This window comes from Acromyrmex echinatior, chromosome 4 (genome assembly GCF_024713525.1).
Source record: "Acromyrmex echinatior isolate Ae372 chromosome 4, ASM2471352v2, whole genome shotgun sequence".
Lineage (NCBI taxonomy): Eukaryota > Metazoa > Arthropoda > Insecta > Hymenoptera > Formicidae > Acromyrmex > Acromyrmex echinatior.
In genome coordinates, this window is record NC_141855.1 from 4,910,548 (window position 1) to 4,930,490 (window position 19,943).

At 32.5% G+C, this 19,943-nt stretch overlaps 1 protein-coding gene across 1 annotated transcript in view; it reads right to left on the reverse strand.

The window, feature by feature from the left end:
• The window catches only part of LOC105153230 (uncharacterized), a 340,152-nt gene that overhangs the window by 200,809 nt on the left and 119,400 nt on the right, over nt 1–19,943 (reverse strand). The window contains exon 5 of the mRNA XM_087405144.1: nt 11,749–11,789. Within this exon, the coding sequence (XP_087261270.1) occupies nt 11,749–11,789 (41 nt within the window). The remainder of the gene's footprint in view (nt 1–11,748; nt 11,790–19,943) is intronic.

The window sequence follows — 19,943 nt, forward strand, 5'->3', positions numbered from 1 at the left end:
TAAAGCTCATATTCTTTTGTATTCTTTTAGGAAGATAATTATGGAAGTAAAAAAATAACTCTGCTGTCCTCTGAAGCAAGAAAAATTGAATTTTCGAAGGAAGGTTAACTCGTTCATTCAGTTTCAGTCCTACTATTTTTTCATTATCTATACCCTTACTTTAATATTTCTTCATTTACATAGAAATTAAAATAAATTTTTCGTATTATCCGGTGATAATTAACTTCCGATTCAATAAATAAAATATATACATATATATTGCAAGAATAATACAATGCTGCACGATTATTTTATATAAAACATATATTACCCATCTTTTCGAACAAGAATTATCTATTATAAGATTAATAGATAAAGATAAAATTCAATTTGGAAACAATGGAAACTTTGACTATGTATTGCGAAATAATTCGGATGTTTTGCCGCGTGTTCTTGTGTCATTACGAGATCGTACACGCTAGTAATTTGATGCCTTTTATGCGGTTTCCCCTTTGTTACCTCTACCGGACAACGTCATTATCTGCAAAGAGTATGATTGATCAAAACGTAACGAGATAGTACGTATCACTCGCGGGGACTAAAACTAACGAGGCGCGTTTTGTATGCGCAAAATCGGCGTTTGTTAGTTATCTAACCTAATTTTGTTGATCCCGAATTTGTACGAGTGAGAAAATTAAAGAGAATTACGCGAAATTCTGCACTATACATGTTATACATACAAAACAAATACACGTTATTAAAATTCTTGAAAAAGAGAATAAAGAAAGATATTTCAATCATTTTTCTTTCAACCCTAAATTATATAAATGTATTAAGTAATTATTAAAGAATTAGTACAAAAAAAAATAAGCGAACAAATGTGAAATAAATCTCTGCGACAATTCTCTGGACAGAGTATCTAATATTGTATTATTTTTCCTAATTATACATGATTTTGATTTGTTTGAAAACTAAGTCATAAATATAGCTATACAAATTTTAATTTAAAGATTAAGTCAAATTAAATGTAAATATTTGCTATTCCTTATACAAATCTAAACAATATGTTGCAACGATACGATTTCAAATGACATTCATAAAACGAATATTCCATATTTCGCGTAACAATAGGAATACACAAGAAGTTTTACTGCATAATTACGTCGGAGAAACACATCCGCTTATTTTCTTATCTCGAGAAATTGTCGAATCAATCGCGACAATTTTATTGCAACAATTAATGACAAATAGATACAATCTTTGCAGAGAATTACTTCAATTTAAGAGCATGAGTGCTGTTCGCATTTTCAGTAAAACAAATCTCCCTTTATATACGTTAACCTGTGCATGTTTCCAAGATAGCCAGTACACGAGAGAGTTGCCGAAAACATCCGCCATAAAAGAGGAGTGTCTCACGCATTTCGAGGGTAGAAGCCGACCCGGTGGAGGATCCTTCAGTTCGCCGAAAAGGAAAGGACTCGAGGAAAGGGACTGGTTGAGGGATCGCGAGAGCGAAAAGTGACCCTCTATGTATTATTCTGTTCGAACGTCATTTCAAAAACGGCTTATCCGTCGCGAGACTATTAACATCAGGGGTAGACGCGTAAACGAAGGGCAAGAGTTTGCGCCGGTATAGTCCGCCCGATTCATCGTCGACCAGAGCTCCTGATTCGAGTCTGGCGGCTGTAAATCCTTAAATCGTGTAACGAGTTTGCCGTGACGAAGTTGACGCTAAATTCAACGTGACAGTCGGCGTGAAGCGTCGCATGAGCGACGTCGCATCACTATTATTATTACTATCGCAAAAGGAAGAGATGCGTCACAAATCGATCATATGGTCGAACGAATAAGAGAATCATCGTTGTGCTTTAAATTGCTTTACTAGTTCAATTATAGCGTCGATGAAAAAGTATTATGGCTAAAGCGCCATACATATACCGAAGCAATAAGCTTGTATTTTAAATAGTCTGTGTTATTATATCATATAATTATTTAAAAACAAAAAATATTTAAATATTCTTAATCTGATAAAAAAGACTAATTGTATTTTTAATTTATTCAACGTATTTATGACGATTATAAGATGTATTATAATATTTCAGAACAATTTTTGCTATTTGTAATTCCACTTTGACTGTTGATACCCACATTTATACACATTTATATTTTTTTATTATGAATCGAGGGTTTTCCAACATAAATAATTTTAATAGAATGATAATAAACGTCTTAGATTGGCATATTAAAGCCCATATATCTCGGTAGCGTTTATTTCCATGAATTCGCAAAGCGACCATGGTTTTGCGGAACGGGACAATAACGAAGAATAATTGAAACGATGGCGGAAAGCATATCGAGAGCGCGCGGGCGTACGCTTACACGCGCCGGGATATCCCCGCGTATATCTCCGCGGTTATTCCTCCTAACGATTTTTCGATATCGGTAGGCGATGCATTTTTATTCGTTGCCCGCGTCCGTTGCAGACAATCTGCCGGATAACGCATAACCGCCCTCAGGAAAATAGTCCGGCGGGTTTTACGGCGGCGATACCGAACGCGCGCGTGCACACAGGTATAGACGTGGCAGTCGACGGAAATTTATGAGAACGTTTATGAAGTCGTAGCCTGGGAAAAAAAGACCGGGAGAGATATTCATGGCGACAATGCAACGCCACGTTCTAATCCTCTGAAATGGAGGAGGATGCGCCTCTCTATGTACGCGGCTTTATTTTGCGCGGCTATCGTTTCGTCGGCGATTCGTTCAGCGAATTTCCACCTTTATCTATTTCATATATATAATGGTCCTCTTTCACCTTTTTTGGGAATAAAAATAAACAGAAACAAGGAAGATATGAATACAAATAAATATATTAATACTTAAGGTGCGATTCGTTTTGTGGACGTTTCACAGCGCTATCATTTATCCTCGTTTAATATTTGATAGATAATAAGAATTAACTGATACAGCGTGTGTGTGAGCGTGAAAACCGAACGCATCTTAAGTATTTATACATATATAAATAAGACACAAATACAAAAATATAAATATATATATTTGTATTTTTATATTTGTATCTTGCCTGGTTTTATTTACTTTTATATTTCCTTATATAAAAATTACAGGTCAGAATAATCCTACGATGTATTACTCATTTCACTTCTTACATCTGCATAAAAAATTTCATTTGTTTAATTGAAAGTTTAGAAACGTTGAAAGCAAAATGTACAATATGCTATATAGTTGTTACATACAGCAACAATTTATATATCTTTCTCAAATATTTTGTCATTTTTTGTGTATGTATTATGCACTATCTGCTATTTTCAGATTTAAACTTTAGTGCATAATATATATAATTCACAAATGATGAAAATATTTGTATTGATTCTCCAACTCTTTAAGTTTAATGTTCAGAAAAGAGGAAAGAATTGCATTCTAAATGCAACTTTTTTACTTGTCTAATATATCAAGGAAACATTATCTTCAAAATCACATTTAAATTTAAATCTATCCATATTCTGTGTTGCACATTTGCACTCTTTATTGTTACTTATGTATCTTGAACACTTACAAATCTTTATTTGCTCTTCTTCCAACGTTTCCATATTTCTGTTGTTCTTTCGGAATGAGTATTTCACACTTTTAAGAAAAAAATTTAGGTGTTTGGATTTTATGATTATCACTCTCTACACGAAACGGGAAGTTATTTTGTAACGAAATACGATGGCGCGGCGCGAAATGTCGCGCACAGATATGCAATCGCGAATACACGATGTTGCTTTTTACGAGCTTAGACGCACGTCTCTACTATCGCGAGATTCGTACTTTTATTCGCGAGTGATCCGTCGCGGACGAAGATTTTCCAGGACATATAAAGTCTCTCGTTAGGGAGTCCTCTAGACGTTGCTGTCGTTAAAACAATACCACGTCCATCGCACGCAGAAAAGCAGTCGTTATTTTTTTTTTCAATGTAATTAAACAGCATTTCTTTAACGTTTCTTGTTTGAAGAATCATGAGATGCACAAAAAATATAAAAAATATATATGTAGTATAAGAATATAAAGCATATTAAATTCATTATTAAGTCATTAAGTTCACAACTCCATTACGAAAGACATAACTATTTTCACATCGGTAATGCCAATCTCTCATATAATGTATCTATATATTTATTATTTCATAAAAGTATTTTACTCTATTCTCTTTTTTTTTATAAACCATCCAGAGAAGAATAATATTTTTTTAAACATAATATTTCCCTACAAAATAATATAAATTTCTTTTGAAAGGAAATCTACGCTAAAATACTCTTCATTATTTAAGATATAAAATATATTTCCTATTAGATTTCGATGTAGACATAGACATTACGTTCTAAATTTTGATTGAAATCTTTAATTGAAAGACTATGACGCTAACGTTGAAGTTTTAAAGAATTCTATTCCGATCGATCTGAAGTACGCAGTAAAACAACGTCTGGTCTACGACTGCAAGCATCAGCTGCCGTTCGAATATTTTGCCTCTTTTTATTATATGCGTTTTGCATACACCGCTGTGCATGGCATAAAAAAACCGTTAAGACAATAAAAGCGCGCCGAAAAGCGTGACAGGTACGGAGAAAGAGAGGGGAGGGGGAGAAAAAGATAGGGGGAGAAAAAGATAAGGGGAGAAAAAGATAGAGAAGGGGGAGAAGGAAAGAAAGAGAGAAGAAACAAGTAACCGACAATCCTTCTGACAAAGACATTTTTATTACGACAATCGTAAAGTAAAAGTCAACGATCACCTGCGGCTGGTTAGGAAAATTTATAGCGGTATATTTTTATGTGGAAATTTCCCGATAGTATCCCTCGATAAAATTTTGGCGATGATATTCATTGCGTTTTCCTCTCACATTACATGTTTCAAGGCATAATCACGTACAAACAGTTAATAGTAAAATTCTCTAACATTTAATAAGTTTTCTCATTAAAATTCTATGCATGCAGATATTTAAAAGCGTGTGGAAAATTAACAAGTAAAGGTCAATACATGTACGGACGTGTCCTGTTAAGTAAAAGGACAGAGAATTACTAGTAATACAACGCATTTATGCTTATTAAAGAAGTGCAGAAATATATCTCATAAGATATGCTCATGTCCTCATTATATGTACTCGTTTTATTAAAATTCTCAAGTAACAAAAAGTAATAAATGCTAAAAGTGAAAAAAAGTAAAGTGTTATACATGCGAATAATAATACCTTGGATTTACTAATTTGCATTTACTAACTGTAATAAATGTGACGAGATAATCCGCAAGTAACAGAATAACTTATTTGCAGTAAAATAAGATGATTGTTACATTTATCCTATGATATGATTATCTTATTGAGAGAGAGTAAAAAGATCTTTCTCACAGATTGCAATGCTATCCTATAAACAAGCATATAATATGCAATGAAGATTACAAACTGACGAGAATAAAATCACAAACCGAGATGCAAGAAAGGAAACTTATTAATTTATTAATTTCTGAATTAAGTCTGACAGTGTAAAACGACAGGCTTCTTCCTTTTTACATCATGAGAAAAGCCATTATATATAATTAGATGTCTATTTAAAATTTATAATCTTTTAAACACACTTCTTTCATGAACAAACGACCAAATATTTTAAATATCCAACAAATAAATTGTACATTAAATTAAAACAAGCGTAACTCTACAATTAAAATATTTTAACATTTGATAAGTTAAAGTATGAAAATGAATTATTTCTTTGTTATAAATTTAGTAGCAGGAATAAGCGAAGATTCTGAATAATTACGTAAGTTGGCTTACATGTAATTAAAAATTCTCCTCGAATTGTTTTCGTAATATTCAACTTGTTAAAAAGTCCGATTCTCATCATTTAACTTTCTAGATTGCTGTAATAAAGAATAAAAATATGTATAGAGATATCCTTTTCAAGCTAGTTTTGATCAACTTTCTTTGCTTTTCAATATCTTTGATTGGTGAACTTTTGCGTAAAGTAAATTATTATCAATGTACCGTGCACGTAAATTATAATCCCGAAAATTTATATATATAGTCTAATAAAAAGAGATAAGTATAAAAAGATAAAAAAAAATAGAAAAAGTGCAAGACAAATCTGTGAGTCTCATCTCGTGATATCTTTAGAAAGCGGATGAAGTCATACCGCGAAATTACAGTGAGATTGAGCGTCGTCTACCGGATGAGACGAGACGCCCGAGTTGGTGGCGATCATAAACGCACGTCTACCTTATATTAACGACGCGAAGTTCGCGTGCTGACGTTTACCGCGTTGCCGCCTTCTTGGAAGTTATGAACTTTTCAGAAATTATGAACCAACAAACGTAGGGGTCGAACGTGTTCTGAACCGAAAAATGGACGATACGCAATGCTGTCGAGAGAGCAATAGCAAAAAGAAAAATTAGAGGAAGACTTCCGATATTGAATTCCTCAATTGCAGAAAAAAAAGACCTGTGGTTGCTTGAGAATGAGAAAAGCGCTAATTCGATCGAACGTGAATCGATTTACGTTACACTTAAATATTAAATTCAGAATTTCAAAAAATTTCCTGAGACACACACACACACACACACACACACACACACACACACACACACACGCACGCACAAAACATGATTACTAGACGATACAATCAAATTAAAGTTTTTCAATATAATCTCAATGATTACACCACAAAAGGAAACTTCAATATAGAAGGCATACTGATATTAATTAACTTCAGTATCAAATATTAAAAAATACTAAAAATTATAGATAATTAAATTCTGACTAAAGTATAATGTCTGTTCTACACAATAAGGTCGTAAGCTGTAAAAAATTGGCCAATCACAGTTAAGTGTAAGAAAAATAATCGAGTATGATTGATTAATTTTTTACGATTTACCGCTTACGACGACTCTATTGTAGAATTATATAAAATCATTAAAGAAATAATTTTGAAATAATTAATAAAATTAATTATTCCTCGATATTTTCCTTCGTATTTAATCCTTCGTTATTATTCCTTTATTTAAAGTAATGTATCTATTAGGTATTGGAATTAATTCGTAGCGTTTTTAATGAAAGAATGTTATTTATTTCACATGAGCATTAAAAAATACATTAATGAAAGTACTTCCCATCACTTGTAAAACGCTACGAATTAATTCCAACACCTAATAATTATTCCTCGATAACAGTATTACACTATTTGTAATAAACAGTAATCGAGATAATCATAAGAATTTAAATATAAGAATTGAAAAATCAAAGATATATAATAAATTGCCGATCGAGTCCGTCAGAGAAGAATCGAATTTCCGTTCATACATCGTGATGAGTGAGCATGAGGCGCCTTGTTCACGCGTTTGAAATATGATTGTGAGATTGATATAAAGCACACCAAGATACGAGAGGCTTTACAGCGCTGTAAAACCATGGGTATCGAGAATAATCCGAGGAGAAGGATGTGGCACAAGACATCGTCGAAAGACAACCACTATATACACGACACGACATTAAATTTAGCGATCGCACATCGTCATTCGCAACGTCATATAGAAAAGAAGATACTCTAGACAGAAGCCTCGTAAAAGTTATTGGAACGTATCGTAACAAAAATACAGATGTCTTAGAATTATTGTTACTAATTTTATTTATTGCAATTGTAAAAATATTTATGCATTCAAAGTTAACTTAAAAATGTCATATTAAAATAAAATCCTTGAATATCATTATGATAATATACAATTATTATATAATTCTGTTTAATAAAAAGATTTAAATTTGTTGCAAGCAATTTAAATTTTAATACGTATACTTTTAATTAATGAAAATAGAAGACTATCTTCTTAAAGAATCAAGAAAAATTAATAAATTAATAATTGTGTCTCGTTGTCCTTTAATATTTTAATAAATAAAATAAAAGCAACAAGAGTCGTAAACGAGCATCAAAAATGCAGGAAATACGATGCTTAGCCAAAGGGAACAGCTATTAAATTTACGTCGCGTAAACGTCAAGGATTTACTGCTACGAATCAACGTTAATACATCGTCTTCGCGTACAATTTATTAACAACAGAACCTATTAACAATTATTTCCACGCAAACGACATCGTCTTGTCACCAATCTCCACTGAAAAGAACTGACGTAACAACTATGACACGCTATAATAATCGAAATTATTTTTGCCTCTTTGTCATCTTAATTCAAATATAAGAGATTAAAAAACGCTTAACAAAATTTTGCAAAGAGAAAATTAAGTTTATCTCTTAATTAGTACGAACTACGAGCATCTAGAGGGGTGGATAAGAAAGGGGCAAGAGGAGACATTTGCCCTCCTCCTGTGCGACATTTCTAATATAACTTCTCTTTCTCGACTTACACCTATCTTGTCGTGGCAATAAAAATTTTAATACCAAACGATGTATACATATAATACATTTATATAATAATTATATATTCTCAAAATAATAGTAATAAATTTGTATGTATGAATATAAATGGGTAAAAAATGTGCAATGAAATATTATTATTATAAAATTTTGATTTATCTCTCCTAAAAAAATACGGACATCCTTAATACGAACTAAATAAAATTAATTAATTTTGAATATAGCAAATTAACATTAAGTTGATTCGTTAATGATTTTAGATACAAATTATTGCTACTAAAAGTTATTTTAAAAAGCAAGAATATTGCATTTTTTATTCTGTAAATTAGTGTGCCTTCCAACAAGCGACACGAAGCGACACAATAATCATGTCAACTTTGTTTAACATTAGCAAACAACAAGAATGTAATGATCCATTGTATCATTTGTGTCACTTGTTGGAAGGCATATTTAATATGTTTAAAGTAAGTTAATGTAATTTTTGCAATATTCGAGTTCTTTGTTTATATCGTCTTTTTATCTGTAATTGAAAATTAGCGCTCAGTTATAAGTACTAAGCACAATGCTCACGGAAGATTATTTCAAATTGTTTTCTTGAAGTTAAGGATGTGATGTACAAGTCGTAACGTGCTTCGAGGTCAGCGTAGATTTCCAGAGTAGATTCAGTATTATTTTCCAAGAATTTCTTCTTGAAGTTTCTTGTTTCTTGAATTCTAGCTTTGGTTGACCAATCATAAAAAGACTTTCTTAAAGTGGAGAGAGCATATTTCACGATATCAATAGCATGCACAGTCGACAGCTCCGTGTGTGACGTGAAAGCTCGCACCGTACCTAACTCGACACCAAGCTTTACTGTCCACTCAGGAAGTCATTTAACTCCACGCAACACAGAAGCAACTTCGAATCAATTTAAAATTAAAGTAACGTTCTCAGCTAAAGTTCCTCTTACCATTAAGCCTGTCATGCAAGGAAAATAGCTACCAAAATCCTGCGCATTATAAATAACTATACAAAAGTACACAACATTTCTAATAAATATCTATATATTGTAAATATCTATAACAGTTGAACAATAACAAACAACAAAGATGACATCTCTGAAAAACTCGATAGAAGAACAGTTATTAATTTAATTATATCACTAAAAAAAAAAGAGATTGATTGCATTAATTTCAAATCTGTTAGATTCAATCAGAATGTCTGTTAAAAAATAAATCAAAATTCTTGTAAAAATTACCGGATGAATACGATTAATTTTTTCTTGATTAAATAATTTTTCTCATTAAATATACCAAAATTTCTTGTTGATCAAATGCGTTCCCGTTAAATTTATCAGAATTTTTCGTTAATCATATAAATTTTTCAATTATATTTGCGGAACTTTTTGTTGATTAAATAGTTTCTCCGTTAATTATGGTGTATTTCGTTCCACGAATAATGCATTATTTATCCTCGTTAGTCATTGAATGTAAACAAAAATAAATAATTCATCATGCGCAGAACAGAATACACTCATAATCCAAATGCGATACTTAAAGTAATATAACTATAAAAATCCAAATTTTTTTTTATTACTCTATTACAATAACCTTTAAAACTACTATCTCAAAATTACATTGGCGAAGAAGAGAAGATGTTTTCTTTATGAGCTATGTCACATATTACTTTGTTCCACTTCACTATACATGACATAACGATATGCGCACACACAAAAAACACACACATACATACACAACATAATTTACCAAAAGTTTTAGTTAAAATTTAGTAAAATTTCGAGTCTTGCCATAATAACTGGAAATTCTGGTTGACTTAATCAAAATGCGTTTAACCGTATAAGTCTTGTTGAAGAGAGAAGATAGAATCGAACCATTTTTCTCACTATGTAAAATTTTTTAGCTTTTAAGAGATTTGTTTTGAAAATATTCAAAAGGATGATTTTCTCGTATTCCGAGTAAAAGAGCAATACATATCGAAACAAGGCTAAACCCTGTCGAAAACCTTCAGGTTCGCCGTTCGCCATAAATCCGATTAATTGGCCGGTGGATGGGCGCGCGAATTTACGAAACTGGTAATTAAATTTGACCACGCAATCCCGAGCAATATCGGGCACTTCTGCGATGAAATCCTGTGCGATGCGGATTTCGGAGAAAATTCGCGCATCACGATTGTTCGTTCGTTCGCGTGGACGGCGACGATCGATATCTCGTCGCAGTATTACGATACGACTGCACGATATTACGCGTGTTTCCTCGTGTTCCCAGTCGATGTGCCACCGGGGTTAATGTAACAACCGGAGTGGTGCACTCGGCCGTAATTACTACAAGAACTCTGGCACGACTAATTATGTCGGGAATGCGACGGATTTATCGGCATAATTGAATTTGATATTCGCTCACCGTTGCGGAGACTAATTTTCATAAAAACATCGCGAAAAAATATGCAGATAATTTCATGCAAATGTATTTCTGTAATTTGTAATTTTGTGATTTCATTAGATTTGTATAAAGTATTATGTATTGTAATACGTGCTCTGATAAAGCTGCAGTATGAAGCGTAGAAAATTATAATTAACTCTTGCAATAGCCTCTAAATTATTTTCACATAATCTGGTAATTAAAATGATTTTTAAGTGATTTAATTTAACCATACGGTCATTATTCATATTCTCTTGTCTTTTCTAGATGGATATAAAATTATTGATTTATCATCGCGTATCTATTTATTGAAATACAAAACCATAAATCAGCACTAACTCGAGCGGTATACATCACGAATAACGATAAATCGTGCGCAAAATTTTCCGATGAACTTTATTTACGTCGGCGTCTTAAATTATTCCGCGTTTCGCGTTTATTCACTGTTGCATCGGCAACTGCAATTGATCCGGATTCGCACGGCGATTTCAGCGGGCGATCGCGAACGAATTAAAATTTATAGTTCATTTCGCATCGCGGTGTCATAAATCTGAATCTGATCTGCTCTTAAACTGTCGATCCGTTTGACACATCGCGCCCATTACATTTAAATACCGTTCAAATGGAGACGTTCGCTTCTCTTTTTTAAAGTCACCTGATTCTCTTCTTTAAACTCTCTCTTTAAATTCTCTTCTTTTCTGATTGACATCGACCGCTCGACAATTTCAAACGAAATGAATAAAACAAAAAAATATACTATATTATTGACACAATTTTTACAATAATAATTATGTCAATGTCTAAATAAAATTAGTTTATGATCAACAATATAACGTTATTTTAAATTATTATAGTATAAATAAAAATAATAAATATTCTATTTTCATACTTCCTTGTTTCAATTCAATTGTTAAAAAAAAAATGAAAACAGTAGTAAAAAGACTCACATTTTCGATTGTTGAATTCCCCCGATGTCTCGATGTGGAATCTGAAAACACAAAAAATAATATTTGTTACTAATACGTTCAATAAACTTATAAATCAAAGTACATCGATACGACATATATAAAAATTGTGACATTAAATTGAATTACATAAGTTCGTGGATACTCGGTAAAGTTTGATCGTAAATTGCGCGAGAGAACGAGGTCAAAAAGACAATACATCGAGGATATTGTAGCGCATAACCCACTGACCTAACGGCGCCGCGAAATCGGAAAGCCCCTTTGAGATACGCGAAAGCTGCCATAAAATACGCAGTTCAAGCAATAAGTCCTAGTAAGGACCATTGACAAGGTTAGTGCCCTTAAAAATGCATACGATCCTACTCATTCGTTTTTTATTGATCCATGTTAGTATCTCTCTTCCTTCTTTCTTTCTTCTTTCACCTCTTTTTCCTGTCCTCAATCTGATCAGTATCACATATATCGCATAATCTTATACATCAATGCGTACTACTTTGACATAACACACTTTCGGCTTTTATAAAAATAGATAAAGGATGTATGTTACAGTGAATATTTTTATGTAAGAAAAAATAAATATTCAGCAAAAGATATAGAAATAGAAATTACGAAAAATACAAAATAGATTGAGAATTATATATTGACTACGTTTACACACTTAATCGGGTTTAATAATATCCGCAATTAGAAATTGGTCAATCACAGTCATTCTATTCTTCAGAGGAATAGCTATAATTGGCCAGTTTTAAATCCATGGATGATAATAAATCCGATTAAAAGTGTAAACGTCGTCTATGTTAAATTAGTAATCAATTTTTTTATTTAATGTGCTTATTATATAGAGATTCGAAATCTTTGGTGAGCTCTACTGTAGAATCAAGCAAAAAGAAAAGCTCGTAATCTTATTTGTATTTTCTTCTTTATAGCATTGAAAAAGACTTCTTCTGTTTAATAAAGTTTATTTCTTTTATTATATTCTGTTTTATGTTCGTTGTAAAATAAACCATTGCAAACCAAAGTAGATTAAAATATTAATCAGAGATTAAAATATTAATCATTAAAATATTAATCATTGCATCATGTGTTTTGTTTTCACGCTTAAAGCATTATTCTATCTTTTATAGTTTTTGATTAGCTATCGAACAGAATTCTCTAGAAAATTATCTGATAGCCAATAATTATACTCGAAATCTTCATGACAAAAATGACAGAGCAATGAATATCAGCTTAATGGACGTAACCAAAGAAAGCAAATGTAAAATATAGATTTTAATAGAGTACATTGAAAGAAAAAATTGGCTAAATATGTCATAGCTTTTTCAATTGACTAACAGCCAATTTTTGGTTGCATTAGCTTATCGAAATCATATATTGACATTGCGAATAGGCTAACGCAATTAAAAATTTGCTGTTGCACAGATTAAAAATGCTATGCCATATTTTACTATCTAAATTGTTGCAGCAACCAATCTTTTTTTCAGTGTACAATTACTATTTCATGTCATTTATTTTTATAATTTTTCTCTAACAACGCACTTCTTTAAGCGTGAATATCTTCGTATGCCATTAATAACATGCTGCAGGTTACCCATCTCTGTGTCAGAGATTCGTTTCTCTATTCCCCAATCTACAATTTAATGCATTCTGTTATTTTTATTTTTATCTGCATCTTGGTTATTTCGCTTTTATATTATTGTCTGGTTTTCGCTCTCGTCGCTTTGTTCTCACAATTTTAATGATAAATATTAGGTGCTGCTGTCCGAAATTTACCTGTGAAGAGATAACGATTCAAAATTAACGCGATTGTACTCCAGGTGGCGGCCGCGCAGAGTTGTGAATTATTTCGCAAAGCTACCTTGCAGCTTTCCATCTTGCATTTTGCGCTTTGCCTTTATGAGTCTATCTTGTTATAGATAACAAGTTGGGAAAGAAGACAAAGCGCAAAGTAAAAGCCTACAAAAGTTCATAAACCGGAGCTACATACGAGACGACGTACTATAGTAGAATAATTGTTTAACATTATATACACCGTAGCTATGAGATTAAATTAATCATTTGCATAAAAAATTTGCAACACTTTTATCTACTAATTATACTAATTATACTATATAAATTTTTTAATTATGACCGAAAAGAGAAGTCAGTGTTTTTAAGAGTAAAGTCACATATACTTAAAAGTCAATATCAAATATAACGGCAATTAAATTATCTCATTTTTCTTATATTCTTTCGTAAATTATCTTAACAAAAATCAGATATCAATACACTTATTTTACATAATTGGTTATTAAAACAAAGCGTGTAAATTATAAATTTATCTCGCTACATCTTTATAAATATAAATAAATAATAAAAAATAACAGGAATATTAATAATAATATTATTTTACAAATATGTAAGTTATTTAGAAATCAAACAGAAAGTGAGATCAAAGGGAAAGCTATCGTTCGTGGAAAGAAAGTGTTACTGAATTTAATACCATGAAAGAGGATTCGGCCAGCGCGTTATTCTCTTTTACCACAAATCAATGGCGGGCCGATTACGTCGGTCTAGAACCCATTCCGAGGGGCAAGAAGAACGAGAGAAGGTGCAAGGAACTTCATCGGGTACCACAGCACGACAACCCAGCTCGAGAAGGAAGCGAGACAGGTGGAAGACATTAATTTCTAAGCTTTATGCGGTTCTTATTAGAATCTCCGCGAAGACGGTGCGCCAGCACAGCTGTCCCCAAAAATATGACTCTATTTTTCGTTCCGGTTCGCCCGACTTATTTGCAACCCTCGCCCCAAAAAGGACAAATGTCGCCTGTAATAGTTCGTAATTCGTAAGTCGTCTGTTCGTCGGTTCTAGCCAAATGGATCGATTTCAAAGATGTTTGCTTTCGACTTTAAGAGTAAACGTTTATGATCAAACCTTTTATCAGTGCCTGTTAGACTATAAACGTTTACTCTCATTATACTAGTTGCTTTTGTTAGAAAATCAAAAAGTAACAATTTTTTTATCTTGAATTCTACCTAATTTTAATAAAACATATACACACTTTTTAATTTTTAATAATTTTTGATCATTTTTATTAATTTCAAGCAATCGATCTTAAAAATATTGTTATCGGCCTTTCAGTTTAAAGCAAGAAGCATTTTCACTGAAACTTTTTGTGATGCGGAATGAACGACAGGCGGGATTTTTTTTTATCTATTTATTGTATTATACTCCGTTATGCGCAGCCGCAAATTTCGCCGTGCTGATTTTCCGGGGTTTGCGACCTCTATTGTTCGGATAAACGCGACGTTCCTCACGGCCGAATTTATGATGGCGTAGCGAACTTTTCATCCGCGAGACGCAACCGAGACGCCAGCCGCCATTCAGCCTCCGGGGGCCCGAATTAAATTCCGCCGTATAGAAATACTCTATTACTGCGGAAACGGAGCGGTGCGGAATTTCATATGATCTAACGTACACACTCGACTGACTACCAATACCGCGACAGAAAAAAAGAAAGAATGAAGAGCGAGAGAGATTAACAATGATAAAACGACGAGGACTAAAAGCGAGAAAAAAAATTAAAAGCGCGAGGAACCACTTCGTTCATACGAGCGTAATCCTCGATATTAAATATTTTCTCCGAATCCGGACAAATAAAAAAATTATCGCGAGTCTTTATACTTTAGTTTTGAAATTATTTTAGTTTATTCTTTAAAGAAGATATACAGATTTTGTGTATAATTATTTGGATTGTGGCCACACACGATTCCTATTTTTTCATATTTAACTTTAAATATGTTTACAGTTAGAATAGTTCTTTAATTAAAATTTCAACAGAATGAAGTTCATTCGGAATTAAACACAAAATAAGATTTTATTATTCAATTATCTATATGATAAATAAATTGAAATACATTAAACATTACTTTGTTAAGACAACATTTTCGTCAATAAAATTATGGCATTTATTTATGGATTTTATATGTAAGTACTGTTACAAATATGTGCAGATAATAAAGAAGTGAAAAACGCGACAAAAAGTTAACGCATTTAATTAATCCATGACCATTTTATGTGATATTTTTGCCACGTCAATCCAGGGAATTTTAATACACTCGTATCTTTAATACACTATCGGTCAGTCGATATATCGCACCGTATTTATGGTCGCACCATAAAATATTCGTGACATGTAAGAAAAATAAGCGACGCGCTCCTAAATGAACAGAAAAAAATGCGACACATACGAATAAATATCTTACAAATATAATTAACTGTCATAATTTTTTTTTCGTTTTTAATGAATCAAAATAATTTAACTTTTTAAAGAAATTAAATTTTATTTAAACAAAACTTTTTGTACACAGAAAAAAAAATGTTGCTGGCTACAGCTAATTTTGATTAGCTAAAATTGCATTAGCTACTATAGCTATGAAATTTGCTAATACATACAAAGAATTTGCTGCTGTAACTAATATAAGGACGTGATAGCAAAGTATGCATGTCTGTTACAGATCAATTTATTTAGCAGAATGAAGTTAGTTGTCATAGTTATCGAATATGTCAGTGTAAAAGAAAATCATCTTTACCACAGCTAAATATAATTTGCTGCAATTCTACTTGCTACTAAATTATCTGCTACACAGAAAACGTTTGCTGCAATAATCGATATAAAAGCAAAATGCTTGTCTGTTACAATGATAACATTTAGGGCTCACTAATGGAAATTAGACCTCGCAGATACGACATTAGGTATCCATATGTTACGATTGGAATTTAATTATCACACGCAAATTTTTGCTGTTGCAAGTATGCAAGCATTTTTTAAATATAGATCAGATGATAGTGTGACACAAAACAAAAAGAATTGCTTTTTATCTGTAACTAGAAATATGTATAATATCTATACATACATGTATATTAAAAATATAATACTTAAAGATAGAAAGATATTTTTATTACTTTTTAAAAATATGCAATCTTGCATATACAAATTCTTCTTTTTGAATCCTTTGATTATTAATTAGAACTTTAATTACTCGTAAAAACGCACAAACGTTTTTCACGTTTTATTCTGCTAATATAAATAGCTATATTTAGATGACTTTATATTATATAATAATGCTAATCCGGGATTTGATGTAATTCAACACAAAAAATGAGCTCATGTACAAAACGCGTAGGTACCGGTAAGAATAAAATCCGATTAAATAGGCGAGACTTGTCCCGGTGAACATGTATCTTGTTTAACTTATAAAAGCATACAAACAATGCGCAGTAAAAGCAGTACCGTAGGCGGAGTAATAAAATGAGCACAAGAGATTATTTACGCTCGTTGCACTTACATCCAATAAAGAACAGGTATTGGACGACATCACCGTACCCGGAATCCAATATGTTCTCTTATATTAGATACAAGTACAGTGGGCAACGAATACAAATAGCAGAGGATACTACGAGCGAGCCAGAGAAGAGAGACAGAGGAAATAGAATGAAGAAGGATGAAGAGAGAACAAAAGAAAAAGAAACCGAGCCTTTAAATTGAGTTCGAGAAAAATTGATATTTTTGCTTATATTCCGCATATTCGACTTCTCGTAGAGGTAATAAAACGCAATAAAGCTCATTTGTATGGTATACTACGCGAATATAGCGAATCTGTCAGACTGGAAATTCCGATGATCGGTCGCGAATGAAGAACCGCAGAAGTCTAGACGCAAGAGATAAGATGCAAGCATCTTCGGTTATCGGAAAGAAATTGCGAGCATGCAGAAAAATACAGATAAAACTGACAGAACAATAACTTTGTTGCAGATACAATCGCGACGTCTTGATAAACAGCTGTAAAATATTTCTATGTCAGTGAATAACAATATTCAAATCACGAATGATGATGTTAATCATAATTAAAAAATAACGTCGTTCTACTTAATAAAGTGCGGATATTCGTGATGAAAGACGTGCTGAGTAACTAATTAATTTCGTTAAAGAAAACTCGTTACCAAAGGTCTGCGGGACATTATTATATACTCCTCAGCCGCCACTTAAACAACTCACCTAATTGGCTTGCATATTTACTGATATAATAATTTACGTCGTTTTAACGAGGTTGCTAGCAGTAACGCATTATTTTAATACAAAGAAGGTAAATAGGTTGCCGTTAAAAGGTAAGACTTTGAACTTAGATCATACTAAATTACAAATACAAAGGAAAAAACATTGTTCTACGAGATATTCCACAATGCTTATATACGAGACATATTCTTTGATATATCTCTTCTCAAAAAACTTTCAAAGTAACACAATTGTTGGAATTATTTAACATAAAGTATTAAAGTACCTTAGCAAGTTAAATTTCACGGAAAACTATGATAGATAATGCAATCTTATTATTCTAATCCTAAAACTTTACTGAATTTTACTTTAAGATTTAATTAACAAAATTTAATTTTTAATGTTGGAAACTTATAAGTATGAATAACTATTGAAAATGTAAAATATTGCAGTAGATAAAATATATTTAATATTTTTAATAAAATATTATATTTTACATTATTTCATCCATTTTTGGACTAACTCTGTATAAAGAATGATTAAATTTTTAATACAAAGTGAACGAAAAATTATGAAAGAGAAAAGATCGGACGAAGTTTGACTCACTCCACCATTGTGCGATTTTTCTCCGGCTTTTTCACGGTAGCTTCGGCGAAATGACCGTAATGCTTAACAATATCAGCCGGTTTCACGGCGAAGAAACAACCGGTGGGGCTTAGAACGGCAGCGCTCGTAGCAAATCCAGCGGCCATTGTACCAGCATGACGAAGGTCCAGGCTTTAAACAAAAGGCAGTGCCATTTGGAGAGCGATTTTTCAAAACTGCGGAGTCGGTGGCTCATCATAAAGCCGGCTAGCGTTTTCGGCCGCGTTTACACCATTCGCAAAGTATAAGCGTAAAGAAGCGCGATATTTTATCGAGACGAGGGTAGTGTGGAATTTTGGATGGCATAGCGAAAATGGCAGCATTAATACAAGCTTTATATATAAAATACATGTACCTATAATAATGAAACATGTACATGACGACATAAAAAGTATACTGATGTAAAATTAAAATATCCAGTGGCAATAAAAGTAATGCGAATTTACGAAGAAATTAATATTTCATTTTATATCTTTCCAAGACGAGCTTTCATTAATTATTAAACTACAAAACAAAATAAGTTCAAAATATTAATATTGAGTTCTGCAAATCTACAAATGTATACATTACGTTTTGCTTTTCAACTAGATTAATTATTTTCACTCTGTTCCGCAGAGTAACATCGCGATACGATAGGAGAGTGAAGTGGATAAACGAGACGCGGAGTTTAGAGTGCGATTCTCGAGAGCTATGAAGGCTGGGGAGCTCGATATCCCGAAGACGTCGGTTATCCATCTCCTAGGCGAGGAGACGGGTTGCTCTACCTTCATTTCCATCCATCTCCCTTCCGCCAACGTTATTTCCACCTGCGTCCCCGCGTCTCCATGTAATCCGCGAGCGAGGGTTGACTCGATCGAATTGGCCAAGATCGGTACCTCTCAGCTCAGGATTTATCCGTCATCTAGCATCGTCCGGTAACGTACGGTATCGTCCGCCGTCGTCAAATCCCGAGTCAATTAGGGATTCGCCGAGAATAGACAGGTGAAAGGGAGAAATAGTTTCGCCAACTTCTCTCACGATCCCAAAGATAGAACAATCACGAAAAAAGCAAAGAACGTGCGAATAACTACGGTAATACTAACTTCTTTTCCGAGCATATTGATTTTAAAGAGATACGACAAATATGTTCTCGATCGAAACTCGATAGAAATCATAGGAACCAACTGCATAAGAATAAGCAGTCTAATCTTATTATCATAGTAATAATAAATAAATTTATTTCCGTAAAATAATAAAATTGCGTAATTATACGGTAATCACAGAATAAACATGTCAGTAACAAAAGATCTAATTTAATCCACATTTGATATTATTAAAATATCATTATATTTTATCAGGAATATAAAAGATGCTATTATATATACTTCTTCTATAAGCCAATAGTAATATCAACAACAAAAATATAACCGAGAAAAAAAATTGAAGTAATCCGAAAAAATAAACTATTCTCGGATATCTGTTATATCTTGTCAGCATTTTGTCTTTCTATAATATCGAA